Raw genomic sequence first — 20,966 nt, 5'->3', positions numbered from 1 at the left:
GGATGTATAGTATAGAGTTTAATGTAGTGTAGAGTATAGAATAAAGTAGTATAGAGTACAGTGTTTTGTATAGTACTGTAAAACTGTAGAGTAGGGTGTAGAGTGTAGTATAGAGTTTAATGTAGTGTAGAGTATAGAATAAAGTAGTATAGAGTACAATGGTTTGTATAGTACTGTAAAACTGTAGAGTAGGGTGTAGAGTGTAGTATAGAGTTTAATGTAGTGTAGACTATAGAATAAAGTAGTATAGAGTACAATGGTTTGTATAGTACTGTAAAACTGTAGAGTAGGGTGTAGAGTGTAGTATAGAGTTTAATGTAGTGTAGACTATAGAATAAAGTAGTATAGAGTACAATGGTTTGTATAGTACTGTAAAACTGTAGAGTAGGGTGTAGAGTGTAGTATAGAGTTTAATGTAGTGTAAAGTATAGAATAAAGTAGTATAGAGTACAATGGTTTGTATAGTACTGTAAAACTAGAGTAGGGTGTAGAGTGTAGTATAGAGTTTAATGTAGTGTAGAGTATAGAATAAAGTAGTATAGAGTACAATGTTTTGTATAGTACTGTAAAGCTGTAGAGTAGGGTGTAGAGTGTAGTATAGAGTTTAATGTAGTGTAGAGTATAGAATAAAGTAGTATAGAGTACAGTGTTTTGTATAGTACTGTAAAACTGTAGAGTAGGGTGTAGAGTGTAGTATAGAGTTTAATGTAGTGTAGAGTATAGAATAAAGTAGTATAGAGTACAATGTTTTGTATAGTACTGTAAAGCTGTAGAGTAGGGTGTAGAGTGTAGTATAGAGTTTAATGTAGTGTAGAGTATAGAATAAAGTAGTATAGAGTACAGTGTTTTGTATAGTACTGTAAAACTGTAGAGTAGGGTGTAGAGTGTAGTATAGAGTTTAATGTAGTGTAGAGTATAGAATAAAGTAGTATAGAGTACAATGTTTTGTATAGTACTGTAAAACTGTAGAGTAGGGTGTAGAGTGTAGTATAGAGTTTAATGTAGTGTAGAGTATAGAATAAAGTAGTATAGAGTACAATGTTTTGTATAGTACTGTAAAACTAGAGTAGGGTGTAGAGTGTAGTATAGAGTTTAATGTAGTGTAAAGTATAGAATAAAGTAGTATAGAGTACAATGTTTTGTATAGTACTGTAAAACTGTAGAGTAGGGTGTAGAGTGTAGTATAGAGTTTAATGTAGTGTAGAGTATAGAATAAAGTAGTATAGAGTACAATGTTTTGTATAGTACTGTAAAACTAGAGTAGGGTGTAGAGTGTAGTATAGAGTTTAATGTAGTGTAAAGTATAGAATAAAGTAGTATAGAGTACAATGTTTTGTATAGTACTGTAAAACTGTAGAGTAGGGTGTAGAGTGTAGTATAGAGTTTAATGTAGTGTAGACTATAGAATAAAGTAGTATAGAGTACAATGTTTTGTATAGTACTGTAAAACTATAGAGTAGGGTGTAGAGTGTAGTATAGAGTTTAATGTAGTGTAAAGTATAGAATAAAGTAGTATAGAGTACAATGTTTTGTATAGTACTGTAAAACTGTAGAGTAGGGTGTAGATTATAGAGTAGGGGAGTGTAGAGTGGGGCTTAGTGCAGAGATCTTAGAATAGAGTGTAGAGCAGAGTTTAGTGTAGAGTGGATTTTAGTGCAGAGATTGTAAAATAGGGTGCAGAGTAGAGTGTAGTATGTAGAGAGTAGAGTGTAGAATAGAGTTTAGAGTTTAGAATAGAGTGTAGTGTAGAGTTTAGTATATAGTGTAGAATATAGTGTAGTTTAGAAGAGAGTGCACAGTAGAGTGTAGTATATAGTGTAGAATAGAGTGTAGAGTTTAGTGTAGAGAGTGTAGAGTGTGGAATAGAGCATAGAACAAAGTGTAGAGAAGAGTTTAGTGTAGAGAGTGTAGAGTTTAGTGTAGAGAAGGTAGAGTGTGGAATAGAGCATAGAACAAAGTGTAGAGAAGAGTTTAGTGTAGAGAAGGTAGAGTTTAGTGTAGAGAGTGTAGAGTGTGGAATAGAGCATAGAACAAAGTGTAGAGAAGAGTTTAGTGTAGAGAGTGTAGAGTTTAGTGTAGAGAAGGTAGAGTTTAGTGTAGAGAGTGTAGTTTAGTGTAGAGAGTGTAGAGTTTAGTGTAGAGAAGGTAGAGTTTAGTGTAGAGAGTGTAGTTTAGTGTAGAGAGTGTAGAGTTTAGTGTAGAGTTTAGTATAGAGTGTAGAGTTTAGTATAGAGTGTATAGTTTAGTGTAGAGAGTGTAGAGTTTAGTATAGAGAGTGTAGAGTTTAGTGTAGAGTTTAATATAGAGAGTGTAGAGTTTAGTGTAGAGTGTATAGTTTAGTGTATAGAGTGTAGAAAGTGTGGAGTTTAGTATAGAGAGTGTAGAGTTTAGTGTAGAGAGTGTAGAGTTTAGTATAGAGAGTGTAGAGTTTAATATAGAGACTAGAGTTTAGTGTAGAGAAGGTAGAGTTTAGTGTAGAGAGCGTAGAGTTTAGTGTAGAGAGTGTAGAGTTTAGTGTAGAGAGTGTAGAGTTTAGTGTAGAGAGTGTAGAGTTTAGTGTAGAGAGTGTAGTTTAGTATAGAGAGTGTAAAGTTTAGTGTAGAGAGTGTAGAGTTTAGTGTAGAGAGTGTAGAGTTTAGTATAGAGAGTGTAGAGTTTAATATAGAGACTGTAGAGTTTAGTGTAGAGAAGGTAGAGTTTAGTGTAGAGAGTGTAGTTTAGTATAGAGAGTGTAAAGTTTAGTGTAGAGAGTATATAGTTTAGTACAGAGTGTAGAGTTTAGTACAGTGTAGAGTTTAGTACAGAGAGTGTAGAGTTTAGTGTAGAGTGTATAGTTTAGTGTATAGAGTGTAGAGAGTATAGAGTTTAGTATAGAGTGTAGAGTTTTGTGTAGAGAGTGTAGAGTTTAGTATAGAGAGTTTCGAGTTTAATATAGAGAATGGAGAGTTTAGTGTAGAGAAGGTAGAGTTTAGTGTAGAGAGTGTAGTTTAGTATAGAGAGTGTAAAGTTTAGTGTAGAGAGTGTAGAGTTTAGTATAGAGAGTGTAGAGTTTAGTGTAGAGTGTATAGTTTAGTGTATAGAGTGTAGAGAGTATAGAGTTTAGTATAGAGTGTAGAGTTTAGTGTAGAGAGTGTAGAGTTTAGTGTAGAGTGTATAGTTTAGTGTATAGAGTGTAGAGAGTATAGAGTTTTGTATAGAGTGTAGAGTTTAGTGTATAGAGTGTAGAGTTTAGTGTAGAGAGTGTAGAGTTCAGTGTAGAGTGTATAGTTTAGTGTATAGAGTGTAGAGAGTGTAGAGTTTAGTGTAGAGAGTGTAGAGTTTAGTATAGAGAGTGTAGAGTTTAGTGTATAAAGTGTAGAGAGTATAGAGTTTAGTGTATAGAGTGTAGAGTTTAGTGTAGAGAGTGTAGAGTTTAGTGTAGAGAGTATAGAGTTTAGTATAGAGTGTAGAGTTTAGTGTAGAGAGTGTATAGTTTAGTGTAGAGAGTGTAGAGTTTAGTGTAGAGAGTGTAGAGTTTAGTGTAGAGTGTATAGTTGAGTGTAGAGAGTGTAGAGAGTATAGAGTTTTGTATAGAGTGTAGAGTTTAGTGTAGAGAGTGTAGAGTTTAGTGTAGAGAGTATAGAGTTTAGTATAGAGTGTATAGTTTAGTGTATAGAGTGTAGAGAGTATAGAGTTTAGTATAGAGTGTAGAGTTTAGTGTAGAGAGTGTAGAGCTTAGTATAGAGAGTGTAGAGTTTAGTGTATAAAGTGTAGAGAGTATAGAGTTTAGTGTAGAGAGTGTAGAGTTTCGTGTAGAGAGTGTATAGTTTAGTATAGAGAGTGTAGAGTTTAGTGTATAGAGTGTAGAGCTTAGTATAGAGAGTGTAGAGTTTAGTGTATAAAGTGTAGAGAGTATAGAGTTTAGTGTAGAGAGTGTAGAGTTTAGTGTAGAGAGTGTAGAGCTTAGTATAGAGAGTGTAGAGTTTAGTGTATAAAGTGTAGAGAGTATAGAGTTTAGTGTAGAGAGTGTAGAGTTTAGTGTAGAGAGTGTATAGTTTAGTATAGAGAGTGTAGAGTTTAGTGTATAGAGTGTAGAGAGTATAGAGTTTAGTATAGAGTGTAGAGTTTAGTGTATAGAGTGTAGAGAGTATAGAGTTTAGTATAGAGTGTAGAGTTTAGTGTAGAGAGTGTAGAGTTTAGAATAAAGTGTAGTGTAGAGTAGAGGATACTTTATTAACTTTATTACTCTCTCTGCTTATTGCTCTCACTCACTCACTCACTCACTCAATATAGAGAGTGTAGAGTGTACTCTCTCTCTGTCTCTCTCTCTGTGTGTGTCTCTCTCTCTCTCTCTCTCTGTCTCTCTCTTTCTCTCTCTGATGCTGTTAGAGATATAGTAATGACTGAAGGCACTGTTACAGTTAAGACCCAGGAGTGATGTATTCCTTGTAAACTGCAGCAGTCTTTCAACCTTTACAATGTTTTATCTATTAAAGAACATCATTTCAGGCTTTTTATCCATTTACGGTAACGTGTGTGGTTTAATAGAATAAAACCAGTGTTTGATTTCAGTCTACTTTGCTATTACACTGTTACTACATTAACCTCCAGTGCCTTGTGTACGTTATATCGCTTCCCTGCTTTCTCTGTGTGTAAGATTTTTAAAAATGTATAAAACAATTGCAAGTCTGACCAGATCTGGGAATATTCCGGGAGTTTAATGAGGAGTATACAGTATTGAGATGTGGTGGTGTGTGTGGCCGGTGTAGCGTAGGGGGAGTGTGAGATGATGTCTGGGGGAGGAAGTGGAGCTGGAATGCCTTTAAAGTTTGTTGGGTTTTTTCTTTAGCCCCCAGCCCTAACACACACACGAATTTATACAACCCCTCAGACAGACACACACACACACACAGATCTTGCTCAGAAGAATCCTTATCGCCCTCGGCAACAAGGACGACAGAGATGGATGAAGGGGAAACGGCGGAGCGGGATGGTCGATAGTGAGCACGGGATTTACGCGGTGTGGAAAAAAGGACAATTTAGTTGTAATTGCTTTGTATTACATTAGACACCTTGCTCAGAAGTCGTTGATTAATTTTGTACAACAGAGGAACTGACACTCGTCATGGCTGCAAGGCATTAATCATGGGTTTACATTAAAGCACTCGTTCGAATACGTTATCGTTTCCATGGTAACAATGGAGGACAAAGTGGGCAGGGTCTTGTTTCTGTGAACAAAGTGCCACAGAGATTTATTTACATGTCGTAGCTTCAAGCTCTTGAAGTGTAGCATAGAGATGAACCTCCGTATGGATAAAAATATTAGGCAGCAAGTGAACATTTTGTCCTCGAAGTTGATGTGTTAGAAGCAGGAAAAATGGGTAAGTGTAATGATCTGAGTGAGTTTGACAAGGGACAAAATTGATGGCTAGACGACTGGATCAGAACATCTCCAAAACTGCAGCTTTTGTAGGGTGTTCCCAGTCTGCGGTGGTCAGTATCTATCAAAAGTTGTCCAAGTAAGGAATAGTGATGAACCGGCGACAGGGTCATGGACGGCCAAGGCTCACTGATGCACGTGGGGAGAGAAGGCTGGCCCGTGTGATCTGATCCAACAGACGAGCTACTGTTGCTCAAATTGTTGAAGAAGTTAATGCTGGTTTTGATAAAAAGGTGTCAGAATACACAGTGCATCACAGTTTGTTGTGTATGGGGCTGCATAGCCGCAGACCAGTCATGTTGACCCCTGTGCACCACCAAAAGTGCCAACAATGGGCACGTGAGCATCAGAACTAGACCACAGAGAAATGGAAGTTGGCCTGGTTTGATGTATAACATTTTCTTTTGGCCAGGTGCGTGTGAGTCACTTACCTGGGGAACACATGGCACCAGGATGCACTATGGGAAGAAGGCAAGCCTCTGGAGGTAGTGTCATGCTTTGGGCAATGTTCTGCTGGGAAACCTTGGGTCCTGCCAACCATGTGGATGTTACTTTGACACGTACCACCTACATAGGCATGTTGCAGACCATGTACACCCTTTCATGGAAACGGTATTCCCTGTTGGCTGTGGACTCTTTCAGTAGGATAATGCACCGTGCCACAAAGTAAAAATGGTTCAGGAATGGTTTGATGAGCACAACAACGAGTTTAAGGTGTTGACTTCGCCTCCAAATTCCCCAGATCTCAATCCAATCGAGCATCTGTGGGATGTCCTGGACAAACAAGTTTGATCCGTGGAGACCCCACTTCACAACTTAGAGGACTTAAAGGATCTGCTGATAACATCTTGGTGCTAGATACCACAGCACACCTTCAGGGATCTAGTGGAGTCCATGCCTCAGTGGGTCAGGGCTGTTTTGGCAGCAGCAGAGGGACCAACACAATATTAGGCTGGTGGTCATAATGTTATGGCTGATCGGCATGTGTATATATATATGTGTGTGTGTGTGTGTATTCAGTAGTGTATATGAAGTTGACAGCTGACTAATAAAGTGAAGCTGTTTTTCACTTGCACTTGGCCAACAGAAAGACATCTGCAAGACAGACACTGGTTACTGATCTCTGTTTCCTCAGAACATCAGTTTGTGGAAAGAAAAGTCTTTTTTAAAAAAGAAAGAAAAAAATGTACAACATTATTGATGTTATCCAGTTTTACGACGTTGTTGCAGACGTGTCAGTGTCGGAGTTTCTGGAGCGTCTTGAACTTTTACTCCGTTCTGAACAGGACACTGGGCTTGTGAGGATGTTTTAAGTTGAATACACCATTAAAAAAATACACATTTGGTATATATTATATTATACAATATTATCATTCTTCACTATCATGAAAGATATTCTCATTTATCGTTTCCATAGTTACAGCGGTTTCACAGGGACTCGGCCTGTACTTTATTTTAGACTAATAATAAACTGATTTGTGTTGCTATTTAACAAAGAACATGATGTTGGCATAGGGTTTATGGAAGGAGTCACCAGTGTCAGTACATATTTATTTATTTATTTATTTTTATTTTGCTACTGCAAAAAAGTCAAGCCATTTTGGCTAGAACAACTAAACCTCCATAATCCTTCATGAATGGTCTTTGTCTCTTAAAAGGGATCTACTTGGAACCCGTTCTGATAGTCTGTGTTCGGTTCTACATAGAATTTTAAAGAGTTCTCCTGCAGGGTGTTCTGAAGAATGCTTAAGGTGTTGTAAATTTGTGTAGCATTCACTGTGTAGTCGAACAAATCGGATTGGAGCTTCATAGCTTATCATCTAAATATGGCTTTAGGGCTGATGGAGCACCACACACACACACACAAACATTACGAACCACGAGCAGACCTGCTGTTTCCAATATTTCCTCAGGCATTATGCTGACACAATGTAGAGTTAACCACACAATATCATCAATCATCAGCATTAAGAGAAGCAGCAGCGTCAGCGTCCACTCTGCTTCAGCTGCTCTGCAAATATCACTGTTATCTGTTTTCCCGTTTAAACCAAAACTGGCCATGACCTGAACCCTACAGCTTCTGCTCCTGAAGCACTGGGGGGAAAAACCCAGAAGTGAAAATATCAGCATGGTGTGTGTGTGTGTGTGTGCGTATGTGTTCTTGCTCGGAGAGTTCCTTGACCTCAGCTACATCACTCCTGATTATAGTGACGCAGCGTTCACAACAACCGGGAACTCAGAAATTTTGCAGTTCAGAACCTTAAAGCGTTTATTTGAAGTCGGAAAAAAACGGAACTCTCACCTTGAGCTGTTTACAAAAACTGGACTTGTTTGTGACAGAAACGTTCTCGCAGAAAGAAAACTAACATTTTGATTTTCCCTCAGCATTTCGCCAATTCAAATATAAACAGAAACGCAAAACACCCTGTTGGTTTGTCCTTCTTACAGATCCTGAAACCTCTGGTATTAGCCGTTTCCAATCGGTCTCTTTCATTTCTAACTCAAACACTTTACAGGTTATAAAAAACAAAATAGAATAAAGTATGAAGTATAAGATTTAGTTATATCAATCCTAACAAAGCAAGAAGTCAAGTCTGTTAAATGTGTAAAAATTTCCAGTCCCAAAAATACATTTCTTCATTTCATGTTTGTGCAAAGAAGTTGATTTTTGTTCTCAGATCTCTAACTCATGTCAGCTAATAAATGCTAAAGGTTTATTTGTATGTTCATTTTGGAATAATTCTATAAACCCGGTCCTGTCCCGACTCAACTTTTTGTGGATTTTTGTGGTAAAATTGTATTTTTTTTCCCTCTCTGCCTGCTTATGTGATGTTTCCACTCTACGCATTCTAATAGCTGGAGTGGTCACAGTGCGATGCTTTCCATTTTTTAAAGAAACATGCAAATGAGCACTCTAACACAGCGCAGATTTATTCGAGCGTCTCGGAGGTTTCGTGGTGATGAACCTCGAGGGCTCACGTGGCTCACAGGCAAATTGCCTCAGCAGCTCATGCGGAAGTAAACGAAGTGCTCTCATGTGTGTTTAGCACCATAGAGCATACTTTGTGGATGCTCGAGCGAGACGTGTCTGAGCTTTCACGTTCCTGCACTGGTCTGAAAAGGGGAAGCTGACAGAAGTCCATGTGCAACTGACAGGAACTACGGGTTTTACTGTTCTGTCACCTGATCGAGATTCTCTCTCTCTCTCCCTCTCTCTCCCTCTCTCTCTCTCTCTCTCTCTCTTAGATCCAGGAACCACAGTGTGTGTGTATATGTGTGTGTGTGTTGTGTAGCACTGTAGCAGTGTTGTGAAGCTGCAGAGGCCAATGAACAGCATGGGCAGGACAGCACTGAAAGGTGACATCAAAAACACTGACATTTAAACACATTAGGCAGCTTCACGTCTCACAACTGATTAAATCTAGACACATATTTACGATGTGACTCTGCATTCAGGACATGAATACACACATTTGTGGTTTTAAAAGTGTTTGGATTTTCACGTTTTAATATACTAGTAGCCCTGATGTCTAAGAATGGACAAAATCATAGGTTTAACAAAAAACAATTTAAAAAGATTTTAAAAGTATACATTTTTTGCCGTTTTAAATCTCCACTCCCTTCACATTGCTGAGACGATGCACTCAAGCCACGCTACGAGATACAGGGTTCATGAGACGATATTAACCCCAGATGATGTTGACATAAATATAATAAACTCATTTGGAATGGCGACAAATTGCATCATCAATACATTTTTACTGTATGAAAATTAGTTCTAGATTTATTATATCAGGCGTTATTATTACCATGTATTTAGAATTTTTTCCATTGTAATAAATGATGAAATAAATGATCACACCGCTAACAGCACGACACACAACGTTGCTTTTGAGTCGTTTTAGTCTCGAGTGTGACTTACATCAAGCACAGCACATGGTTAAGAGAAATAAAGAGAGATTGCACTAGATCACGCAATAAGTTATGTTACGTTTCCAAACCTCCATCTCTAGACGTTCTAACTGGATCAAGTGCATTTTACTCCTTAACGTCTTGGTGACTCTTTGTTTTTGTTTTGTCCCCCAGATCAGAAGGAGAGTAAGAAGGAGAAGGCAGGCAGGAGTACTCCTGTCAGCACAGGACCTGTACCAGTGAAAGGTGAAACACTTCTCTTACTGATTATTTTGCGTTTGTAATTGTTACACAGTGATTTCGAAACCACCTCAAGTGCTGGTTGAACTGCAGTTGGAGTGTAAGTCACTCTGAGTTCAGCTGGTGCCTGGAGCCGGGTAGAAAAGCTCTCTGTAATAGAAAAGTTGCGGTTAGTAATGTTTTTTACCTCACACGTAAATATAAAGAATAGAATATATACATAGACATGCAAGAAAGAAAGAAAGAAAGAAACAGAGGACAGCAATAGATAGAATAAAGATAGAATAAATATATGTTCAAGCTGCAGGCATTATTACATGAGACCCGTGAGTCATGGAGCAACAGGCAGCTTGTTTTATATGTATATATATTTAAGATAATCAAATGAAAGACAGGCAAATGTCATAACCAGGAAACAAAGAAGCAGGAAATAACATACTCTGGGAAACAAGGCTTGGAAAGTGTGATAAAGTGTTGCAGTGAGGGACAGAAACAGGAGGGTTGGAGTTAAATAGACGAATCATAGGTGGAACACAGAACAGGTGAACACAGTCATCTAGAACAACAATGACATTGTTTTCATCAGGCTGGGAAATATACCGTATGTTTCTACATACAACAAGCCACGTGTTTAACAAAAACACCTGTAGCTTCAGTATTATGGAAATGCAAAATATGGAATTGTTCGATTGTCACGTCAAATAACGTTTTTTGGTGTGTTCCTGTGCTTGAGTCACTTATTTATAGAGTTGCAATGATGCTGTTGTATGATACGATGTGTGAAATGTTGGCATGGATCAGATGTAGATTAGTTTAGATCAGATGTAGATTAGTGTAGATCAGATGTAGGTCAGTAGATTAGTGTAGATCAGATGTAGATCAGTAGATCAGTGTAGATCAGTAGATTAGTGTAGATCAGATGTAGATCAGTAGATTAGTGTAGATCAGATGTAGATCAGTAGATTAGTGTAGATCAGATGTAGATCAGTAGATCAGTGATCAGTAGATTAGTGTAGATCAGATGTAGATCAGTAGATTAGTGTAGATCAGATGTAGATCAGTAGATTAGTGTAGATCAGATGTAGATCAGTAGATTAGTGTAGATCAGATGTAGATTAGTGTAGATCAGTAGATTAGTGTAGATTAGTGTAGATCAGATGTAGATCAGTAGATTAGTGTAGATCAGTAGATTAGTGTAGATCATTAGATTAGTGTAGATCAGATGTAGATCAGTAGATTAGTGTAGATCAGATGTAGATCAGTAGATTAGTGTAGATCAGTAGATTAGTGTAGATCAGTAGATTAGTGTAGATCAGATGTAGATCAGTAGATTAGTGTAGATCAGATGTAGATCAGTAGATTAGTGTAGATCAGATGTAGATCAGTAGATCAGTGTAGATCAGTAGATTAGTGTAGATCAGTAGATCAGTGTAGATCAGTAGATTAGTGTAGATCAGTAGATTAGTGTAGATCAGTAGATCAGATGTAGATCAGTAGATTAGTGTAGATCAGATGTAAATCAGTAGATTAGTGTAGATCAGATGTAGATCAGTGTAGATCAGTAGATTAGTGTAGATCAGTAGATTAGTGTAGATCAGTAGATTAGTGTAGATCAGATGTAGATCAGTAGATTAGTGTAGACCAGATGTAGATCAGTAGATTAGTGTAGATCAGATGTAGATCAGTAGACCAGATGTAGATCAGTATATTAGTGTAGATCAGATGTAGATCAGTAGATTAGTGTAGATCAGATGTAGATCAGTAGACCAGATGTAGATCAGTAGATTAGTGTAGATCAGATGTAGATCAGATGTAGATCAGTAGATTAGTGTAGCCCAGATGTAGATCAGTAGATTAGTGTAGATCAGATGTAGATCAGTAGACCAGATGTAGATCAGTAGATTAGTGTAGATCAGATGTAGATCAGTAGACCAGATGTAGATCAGTAGATTAGTGTAGATCAGATGTAGATCAGTAGACCAGATGTAGATCAGTAGATTAGTGTAGATCAGATGTAGATCAGTAGACCAGATGTAGATCAGTAGATTAGTGTAGATCAGATGTAGATCAGATGTAGATCAGTAGATTAGTGTAGCCCAGATGTAGATCAGTAGATTAGTGTAGATCAGATGTAGATCAGTAGACCAGATGTAGATCAGTAGATTAGTGTAGATCAGATGTAGATCAGTAGACCAGATGTAGATCAGTAGATTAGTGTAGATCAGATGTAGATCAGTAGACCAGATGTAGATCAGTAGATTAGTGTAGATCAGATGTAGATCAGTAGACCAGATGTAGATCAGTAGATTAGTGTAGATCAGATGTAGATCAGTAGATTAGTGTAGATCAGATATGACATCAATCTGTGTTGTTTTTTTTGTATTTTCAAATTGTACCTAAAGCGCCCTCTTGTGTACATTTGAGTCAGTAAACAGAGATGTGATCTCTCTCTTTCTGTTTAGCCCCAGAATCATTCTCATGGGAAGAGTATCTGAAGGAGACGTCTTCCATACCAGCTCCTCCCAGCTGCTTCAGACAGGTGAGACAATAAAAGTGGTTCAAACAGCAGACTGTCGCAGTCTTTATTAGTTTCTTCACACACCGTCAGAGCAGCTGAACACATGCTGCTGTTCTTAAACATTGCTTGACGAGAACACGAGGAGCGAGTGAGACCGCAGAATGAATGGCACTTTACGTTCATGTACAACCTTTAATTGCAGGAGTGGGAGATACTGGTTAGAATTCCTTTGACATTGGGAGGGATTGGAACTTTGTTTAGGTGTCGGCAGAATTGTTTACAAATGTTTAGAAGACCATCAGGAGCTCACATGATTAGTCAGAATTCTTTTGGGAGAAGTCAGGATTTGTCAGAACCACTTTAAGAAAGCGTTATATTGGTCTGAATTTTTCAAGGTACAGAAAGGATTAGTAAGAATTCCCTTAGGAAATGGGTGGAACTAGTCAGAATTCCTGTAGGAGCGGGCAGGATTGGTTAGAAATCCTTCAGAAGCACACAGGATTTGTCAGAATTTACCCCAAAGCACTCAGGACTGCTCAGAATTCCTTTGGGAGCATTGGATTGGTTTGAATTCCTTTGGGGACATGCAGGATTGGAAAGAATTCCTTCGGGAGCAAACATCTGGTCTGAATTCCTTCTGGAGCTTGCAGGATTGGACAGAATTCCTTTGGAAACACTTATGCATGTGAATATAACATGCACTTTAATACTTATCTCTTTTCCAGTCTCGCATCCCTCCATCAAACGACTTCAAGGCTGGGATGAAGCTGGAGGCTCGCGACCCTCGTAACTCCACCTCCGTCTGCATCGCCACGGTGATGGGCATCACAGGAATCAGGCTCCGCCTTCGCCTGGACGGCAGCGACAACACCAACGACTTCTGGAGGCTGGTCGACTCGTCGGATATTCAGCCGATAGGAACGTGCGAGAAGAACGGAGACATGCTGCAGCCCCCGCTGGGTAAGGAAGAAATATCGTGCTGCTTTTGACTTTTCATTTAGAATGCATGATAAAAAGTTAACACTGTATATCTGTCTTTCTCTCTCCAGGGTTCAGAATGAACGCCTCGTCATGGCCCATGTTTTTATTGAGGACGCTGAATGGGGCAGAAATGGCGCCGGCGTCTGCGTTCAAAAAGGTGAATTATTTAACTTTATTGATCGTATTTCTCTGTATTTATTGTAGTGTTTCAAGTTCTTGCTGTATTTATACAAAACTTCCGTTATTTGTATCAGAATTGTTTGCGTGTATCTTTTCGGTCAGGAACCTCAGAGGCCCCCTCAAAATACTTTCAAACCAGGCATGAAGCTCGAAGCGGTAGACAAGAAGAACCCTTACCTCATCTGCCCCGCCACCATTGGCGAGGTGAGAGGTGAAGAGGTGTTTGTGATGTTTGACGGATGGAGAGGCGCGTTCGATTACTGGTGCCGTTACGACTCCAGAGACATCTTTCCTGTGGGCTGGTGTGCAGTGACCAAACACAGCCTTCAGCCGCCTGGGAACAGCAGTGAGTTGAAAATCTGCTCATCAGCATTCTGTAGCATAGAAATATTCTTCTGGGTCATGACTAACTGTGTGTTGTGATAAAACACAAAATATCAGCACAAATGTTACATAATGTTCCTCTCAGATCCACAACAATATAAACTAACTCACTACATACGTCATTTACATGATTGTTGATTAAATACCACATGTAGTGTGAATGAGAGCAGAGACATCACAAATTCTGTAAGGAATGAAACAGTCATGCTATGGGACAGCTATGATTATTTTAAAAATAATTTATAAAATAATTATTTTAGGAAAATAATTACCACACTGCCACACTGACTTTTTGTTTTTATTCCTCTTAAACCACATTAATCTTCCAACAATTATAATTATTAATTAATTACTTACTACTACTTAATTACTTACTTAATTAATTAATTAATGACAGAATTACCATGCTTTCCATCTGTTTATAGTTACAGTTATGATTGTTGAACGTCTCTGAGATGAGTTTTCCTTACGTTAGTGCATCTATTAACAGTCATTCCTTCGATTGTTTGCCTTTTTTCTCTCTTAATTAAGTTAATAAGACAAAAAATAGTCAAAAAAAAACCCCACACACGTCACGTTACCTTGGAAGGGAACTGCAAACTCTTACCATCCTGGAGACTTTCCTACTGGAAATGTAACATAAAACATTTGCTTACAACTGCTCACGGAAAATGATATTTTTCTTGGTTACATGTTTGTAAATCAGAAACATATCTGTGATTTGAATTAGAGCAATGAAAAAGCTGTTATAGATTAAAAAAATTAAAAATGCTAGCAAACCTCGTGTATAACCACTAGGGGGCAGCGCAACTCCACTCACATCAATAGCAACAGCAGCCATTATACAGTGATTTACATAAAGCACAATACTGGGCAGGCTAAGTCAAAGGACGAGGAAGTTCCAGCTAGATTCGACTCGATAGCTGACGCACAAGCCGTAAGTAAGAGTTATTCCTTTCTAATTCAGTCGTTTTTTTAATCCATTTGTTCGTCTCTCATGGAGCTGGTAACTTTTCCTCTCTTTCAGTCTCACTAACTGACAAGCATATAGGGTGCCATTAATTATTGACACAGTTCTCAATGTGTGGTTTGTACTGCGTGTCACTCATGGGGTGACTGTCCATTCAGAACAGAGCTCGTTTACATGAAGCAGCCTTAAAGACACAGTAACAACAACAGAAAAATGCCTCTCACATCTGGACAGCAATAAAATGACCACAAGTGGAGCGAGTTTCTAGCAGGTTGTATTTTCTACGAACCCAGACATTTTAGTCATATGATCACAAGTAACGCACCGTCCAAGCGGTCTAAGAAGCGCTGGAGTAGAGAAGAGACATCAGCTCTTATTTCAGTTCGGAGCGAACCACAGTTCCAGCAACAATTTGAAATAGAAACAATAAAAAATGCTCACAAAGATTACGAGAACAATCCAGCCTTCATTTTTTTTGGAATGTGTTTAAAAAAAGAATTTTTTTTATGTTAAAGCATGAAGCTATGAGTTGATTTTACAGTTTATATTTTTCCCACTAATGTCAGGATGCAATTTAACGTGAAATCTTTCTAAGGATAATAGGTTTCTAAGGTTGATTCATTGTTATTTCTGAGGCACGAAGGGAGAAGGGAAATGTAAATGTGCATAAAGCTGCGTAAAAGGGTGTCAGTGAAAATCAAATATACAAATATAGGAAGTGTGATTTCTGTCCTCTGACTCAACATGCAAGTGAAATCACACTTCTACCGTTTTACTAAATGCGGTTGCTGGTGATCCTCTACCGCTTACAGTTTTTTCATTTTTTTATTTCATTTCTTTGTCTGTACCGCTTATCCGATCTATCCTCGGGTCACGGGGAGCCTCAGGCGTCATCGGGCATCAAGGCAGGATACACTCTGGGCGGAGTGCCAACCCATCGCAGGGCACACACACACACTCATTCACTCACGCAGTCACACACTACGGGCAATTTAGAGACTCCAGTCAGCCTAGTAGCATGTCTTTGGACTGTGGAGCTTACAGTTTTAACGTCAGTAAATCAAACATGATTGTTTTGCCTGTTACTTTTGCTCTGGAGTCACACCTTAAACTCATATTTCTTGATATGCTGTTCTGCAAACCGGATTCCCGAAACCCATCCCACGCTTTTATTCACTTTAATTCCTAATGAAATACAGGTTACTATGACAACATACCCTGAGGATGTCATATCCTCGTATTTCGTTTTCCCTTTCGAGCATCCGAGTGAGGATTAGGATGGATTTGACGTCTCGGCTGATCTGAATTAAACTTTAGATAAGATTGTGTAACGTAATGGAAGCTAATTGAAAAAGTAGCTCCATTGAGCTACAGAAAAAAGAAAAAAAAAAACAAGCAACAGCCTGGTCGGGTTCTCAGCTGTCAGTCATTTGTGTCGTCATAGCAACTCTGGCAGCGACCTCAGCTTTTTTCCGTTCAGCGTGTTCATTTTACCGGCTTTCCACTTAGAATGAAAATGATTTAATTACACGGGCTAAGCTTCCTAAGACGATTATTATGATGGATTATCGTAGCTGTGGTTATTGTGGTTGTTTTTGCTGTGCATTTTTTAGCTTGGCTTTTACCAAATTTTCCTAACAGAGCAGGAGAACGTTTTGCTCTCCGTCACATCAGCCTTTCCTTCGACGCTGTGTTTAACTGTGTAATTTGATGGCGTGTTCATGTGTGTTTAACATGTGCCGAGAGTTTTATAGGCCAACATCTGTGTATAATCGGTCAGTTGTTTGTATGTGTAAGACGGTCTGGGAAAAGCAGTCAGATGTTGCTGTGACAGAATTCTGGACCAAAAATAAAAAGAGTTTTGACGGAAATGTAGCTTTTCTGCGAGTAAAACTTGAACATATTTTCTGTGTATGCTAGCTATGTGTGATTTGCTTACAGTTTGATAAAGTTGGAGGATATTTATATACTGCTTAGATAGGAATGTAAGCCAGATTGATTTGCTTGGAATCATACGCAGGCTCTTTATCTGAATGCAGTCGGAAGAATGGAGTCACCTTTAGTTATATACTGCAGTTAAAACACGACTGGTGTTGGCCATATTAGGCTAAATCTAAAAGAGAAACGTAGCATTACCAGACAAAAAAAAACAGGATGAAAGCAGAACATCCAACACTACAGGCCTTCAAAACACTCAGATGCCTGGGAGAATAGATAGTTGAATAGTTTGCTGTAGTAGGGGACATACTAGATATCTGAAATTATTTCTACATTTTGGTGTGAAGGAAAAAAAAAGTTGCGTGATCATCATGATGATGATGATGATGATGATGAAGTCAATAAAACCTCAGCGGTATTAAAAAATCTGTCCAGTTAGGAAGCACAAGTGATTATGAATCAGTTTCAACTTCTTTGGTGCAAATGAAAAACAGGCGCACTGGAGAGACAACAGCAGGACAAACCCAAAAAGAGAATGCTTCTGTAGGTGTTGACCACAGACTATTGCTCTCTCCTCATCCTTCCTGACTGTTTGGTCTTGAGATTTGTGTTTTAATAGGGTCCTAGTCACTACTGTGCACAGGTAGTCCAGTCTCCCAGCATAGTTTCAAGAGCATGGATGAGATACTGGGAGAAGCTGGAGAGCTGGGCAGGGCCATAGAAGCACAATAACCCAGCAGCAGACTGGTATCTGCTCCTAAGTGTTAGGAGGAACAGGAGGAGCACTGCCAAAACGACTACAAAATGACCTCCAGCATGCTACTGAAGTGCATGTTTCTGACCAAACTGTGAGAAGCAGTCTCAATGTAGGTGGAATGAGGGCTCTAGTGTGACCTGCACTGTACAGCTTGATTGGCATTTTCCAGAGAACACCAGAATTGGCAGGTCCACCTCTAGTGCCCCGTTCTCTTCACGGATGAGAGCAGGTTCACGCTGAGCACTTGTGACAGGCATGAAGGAGTCTTGAGATGCCGTAGGGAACGTCATGCTGCCAGCAACATCATCCAGCATGATCGGTTTGCCGATGTGTCAGTGATGGTCTGAATGTCTGGAATGTGTAGGCAGTTTCTGGATGACAAAGTGGCATTGATGCGATGCCACTGACTGGCCCTCACGTTCCACAGACTTGAATCAATTGAGAACCTCTGGGAGGTTATGAATCGAAGCATCTGAAGCAGTCAAGGAGCATCATAGTCTGTCCAGGAGCTCACTGATGCCCTGAGCCAGGTGTGGGAGGACATCACCAGGACACACACATCGGCCATCTCATGGCATGATCAGAAGTCGTCAGGAGTGCATACAGCACGTCGAGGCCATGCACACTACTGAATTACATTATGAGTTGCCTTGATAAAATTCATGCAACTTGGGCCAGCATGTAGTTTTTATTTGTAGTTGGGTTTTCTGTGTAAATTTGAATCCAGCCCTCACTGGGCTGATGATTCTGGTTTCCATTGACCATCGTTACATCGTTTTGTTGTATATATATATAAGTGCTATTTTCTCCTTTTTTTTTGTTCAGTAAAAGCATATAGTTTTTTAGTAGTATGTTGTACAAAATGTCAAAATTTGATAGAGAAGATATAGAGAAAGAGAGCGACTGTGTGTGTGTGTGTGTGTCTAAAAGCACAGAGGAAGGAAAATGAGGAACTGCAAATTGAGGAAAATCAAACAGTGAAGTAAAGAGAGGTGGAAAAAAGCTGAAGAGGACGAGGAGGAGGGGACGTGTGTTTGACAGGATATACGAGTCTCCTCAGTGAGTGAGTGTACAGACGGAGCTGAAGCACATCACTGCAGCTGTAACTCACATTAAGCACCGTTTTATGGTCTGCTAAGACACAGACGAAGAAGAGAAACTCCAGCTTTCATGAGGGCTGTTTGGCCTTGACTGGAATTTTGCAGAAGAGAAAACACAGGCTTTTAAATGTATTAAAGAATCGCTTTTATTTATGTTTCAGTGAACGATTGTAAGCAGCTACATTTCTGTCAGGGCTTCATTTAAATCTCTGTTTAATAGAAATAGCATCAGTGTGATACCCAGGATCAGTATCGAACCGAAAATAGTGGCTCGGAAACAAGACTGTATTTGCAGTAACTGAATAAAAGCTCAGGATTTGTGTAAGTTAGCTCTGGTTTTACTTATTTTTAAAAGCTTCAGCTTAAGAAATTTAAGTAAATTTTAGAGAAGAAAGATGAGGGATTAATATCACCTGATAATAATAAATATGAAAGGTTGTTCATTAGATAAAGGTGATGCATCTTCATCTGCTTATGTGAAGGCTGATTTGCATGAAATCACAATATTTTGAAGAAAAAAAAAATAGTTTTGATGTTTGTTATTAGTTAAAGAAAAATTCATATCTGTCTATATTTACTTTAAATATTACTTTGAATAAGTTATAGATTGTCACTAGTTTTTTGTTTCCTTGAGAAACATTAACCCTCATCCTCTGAACATTATCTACCAGAGGTTACGACCTACTGGTCCATGTCATCGCTTTAGAAAGTGAAGTCAAATATCTGAAGTGTACTGAAATACAAGACGAGGGATATATTGTAATGTAGCTTAATATTCCAGGGAAAACTTAACCCACAACATCATCATGGTTACACGACTGTAATATTTATGTTAATATTAATATTTATCATGAGGATATAAACTGATATGAACATGTCCACACACACACACACACACATATATATATATATATATATATATATATATATAAGTTTGGACACACCTTTTAATTCAGTGTTTTTTGTTTAGGGATTTATTTCCTACATTCTAGAACAATACTGGAGATTTCAAAACTATGAAATAACAAACATGGACTTAAGTAATCCATATTGTAATGACAACAAAAAACAGTCAGTTGTTATTTTAAGACACGAAGGTCAGTTGTTCTGGAATAGCTCTTGTAAGAACAGTATTGTCAAGTGTATTTGCAAAACCCATCAAGCACCATGATGAAACTGGCTCACATGAAGACCATCCCAGTAAAGCAAGACCAAAACTGACCTCTGCTGCAGAGGAGAAGTTCATTTAGAGTTACCAGCCTCAGAAATCACCAATTAACAGCACCTCAGATTAGAGCCGTTATGAAGGCTTTACAGAGCATCAGTAGCAGACATATCTCAATATCAACTGTTCAAAGGACATTATTGTGTATTTCGGCCGCCTTCAGCATTGTTTTACAATGTAGAAAGAAATAAACATCAGGAAAGACCGTGGAATTAGAAGATGTGTCCAAACTTTTGACTGGTAGTGTGTATATATATACATATATATATATATATATATATATATATACATTAAAAAAAATTAAAAAAAATAAGAGACCACTGCAAAATAATCAGTTTCTTATGTTTTTTTTCTTACAGGTTCATGTATTGAACAGATGAACAGTTTTGTTTAATTTTTTGTGAACTGCTGACAATATTTCTTCTAAATTCAGAATATAACTATTGTTATTTAGAGTGTATATTTAAAGGAAATGACATCACATCAAAATAACCCAAGATCATGCAGTATTTCCAGAGCTTTAATAACTCAAATAAAACAAAATCCAAATAATTTGTAAACAAATTGTGTTAATGCTTTGGCTAAATAACATTCAAATCAGTATTTGGTGGAATAACCCTGATTTGCATGAGTTTTGGCTCCATGCTCTCCAACAGTTTTTCACATTGCTGTTGGGGAACTTTATACCACTCTATTTGCAAAAAAGCAAACAACTGGTTCCATCTTCCTCTTGATGATATCCCAGAGGCAGTGCTCTCTTATTATATATATATATATATATATATATATATATATATATATATACAGGACATAAAATGAGCTTTTATAGCAGAATGATCTTCTGTAAGAACTCAGGAGTGCTCTTTCTTAATTTTTGTAGCCTACATAAAAGGTCTCAATTATTCGTCATTACATTTAATGATCCTTTCTATGGAATAAAATATATATAGTTGTTTCATTGTGCTATATTTAATGAAATAGGGAAAGAAAGGTTTTGCATATGCGTTTTAATTCAGTTATAATGACAGTTATATCAGTAAACTGTCATTCTAAAAAAATTATAAAATGTATGTTTATTAGTATTATTGTTATTATTACAAATTCTTTATTCTGTTTTATATAGTTTTTATACAAATAGAAAATCACATTAAATATAGTCAAAAAACACTTTTATGTATAAAGATTAAAATTCAGTGTTATTTTTATTTTTTTTACATTATAACTATTTTATTAGGTTTAAAAAATATTATATTATACAAATTACATTTAATGATTCTGACTAAACCCGTTGTAGTAAAGTTAATAAAAACAATATGTATATAAATGTAAGAGGATTATAGGA

At 37.9% G+C, this 20,966-nt stretch overlaps 1 protein-coding gene across 2 annotated transcripts in view; it reads left to right on the top strand.

Annotated features, from left to right (window-relative positions):
- The window catches only part of LOC131365696 (sex comb on midleg-like protein 2), a 39,195-nt gene that overhangs the window by 6,447 nt on the left and 11,782 nt on the right, over nt 1–20,966 (top strand). For both annotated transcript variants that reach the window (XM_058409452.1, XM_058409451.1), the window contains exons 2-7: nt 8,666–8,776; nt 9,506–9,577; nt 12,034–12,110; nt 12,815–13,049; nt 13,139–13,227; nt 13,353–13,596. In XM_058409452.1, the coding sequence (XP_058265435.1) occupies nt 8,746–8,776; nt 9,506–9,577; nt 12,034–12,110; nt 12,815–13,049; nt 13,139–13,227; nt 13,353–13,596 (748 nt within the window). In that variant the 5' untranslated portion in view covers nt 8,666–8,745. The remainder of the gene's footprint in view (nt 1–8,665; nt 8,777–9,505; nt 9,578–12,033; nt 12,111–12,814; nt 13,050–13,138; nt 13,228–13,352; nt 13,597–20,966) is intronic.

The sequence above is a fragment of the Hemibagrus wyckioides genome, linkage group LG15, assembly GCF_019097595.1.
Source record: "Hemibagrus wyckioides isolate EC202008001 linkage group LG15, SWU_Hwy_1.0, whole genome shotgun sequence".
NCBI classification, from domain to species: Eukaryota; Metazoa; Chordata; class Actinopteri; order Siluriformes; family Bagridae; genus Hemibagrus; species Hemibagrus wyckioides.
Note: the sequence above shows the minus strand (reverse complement) of the source record. Positions and strands in the feature narration are given on the sequence as shown.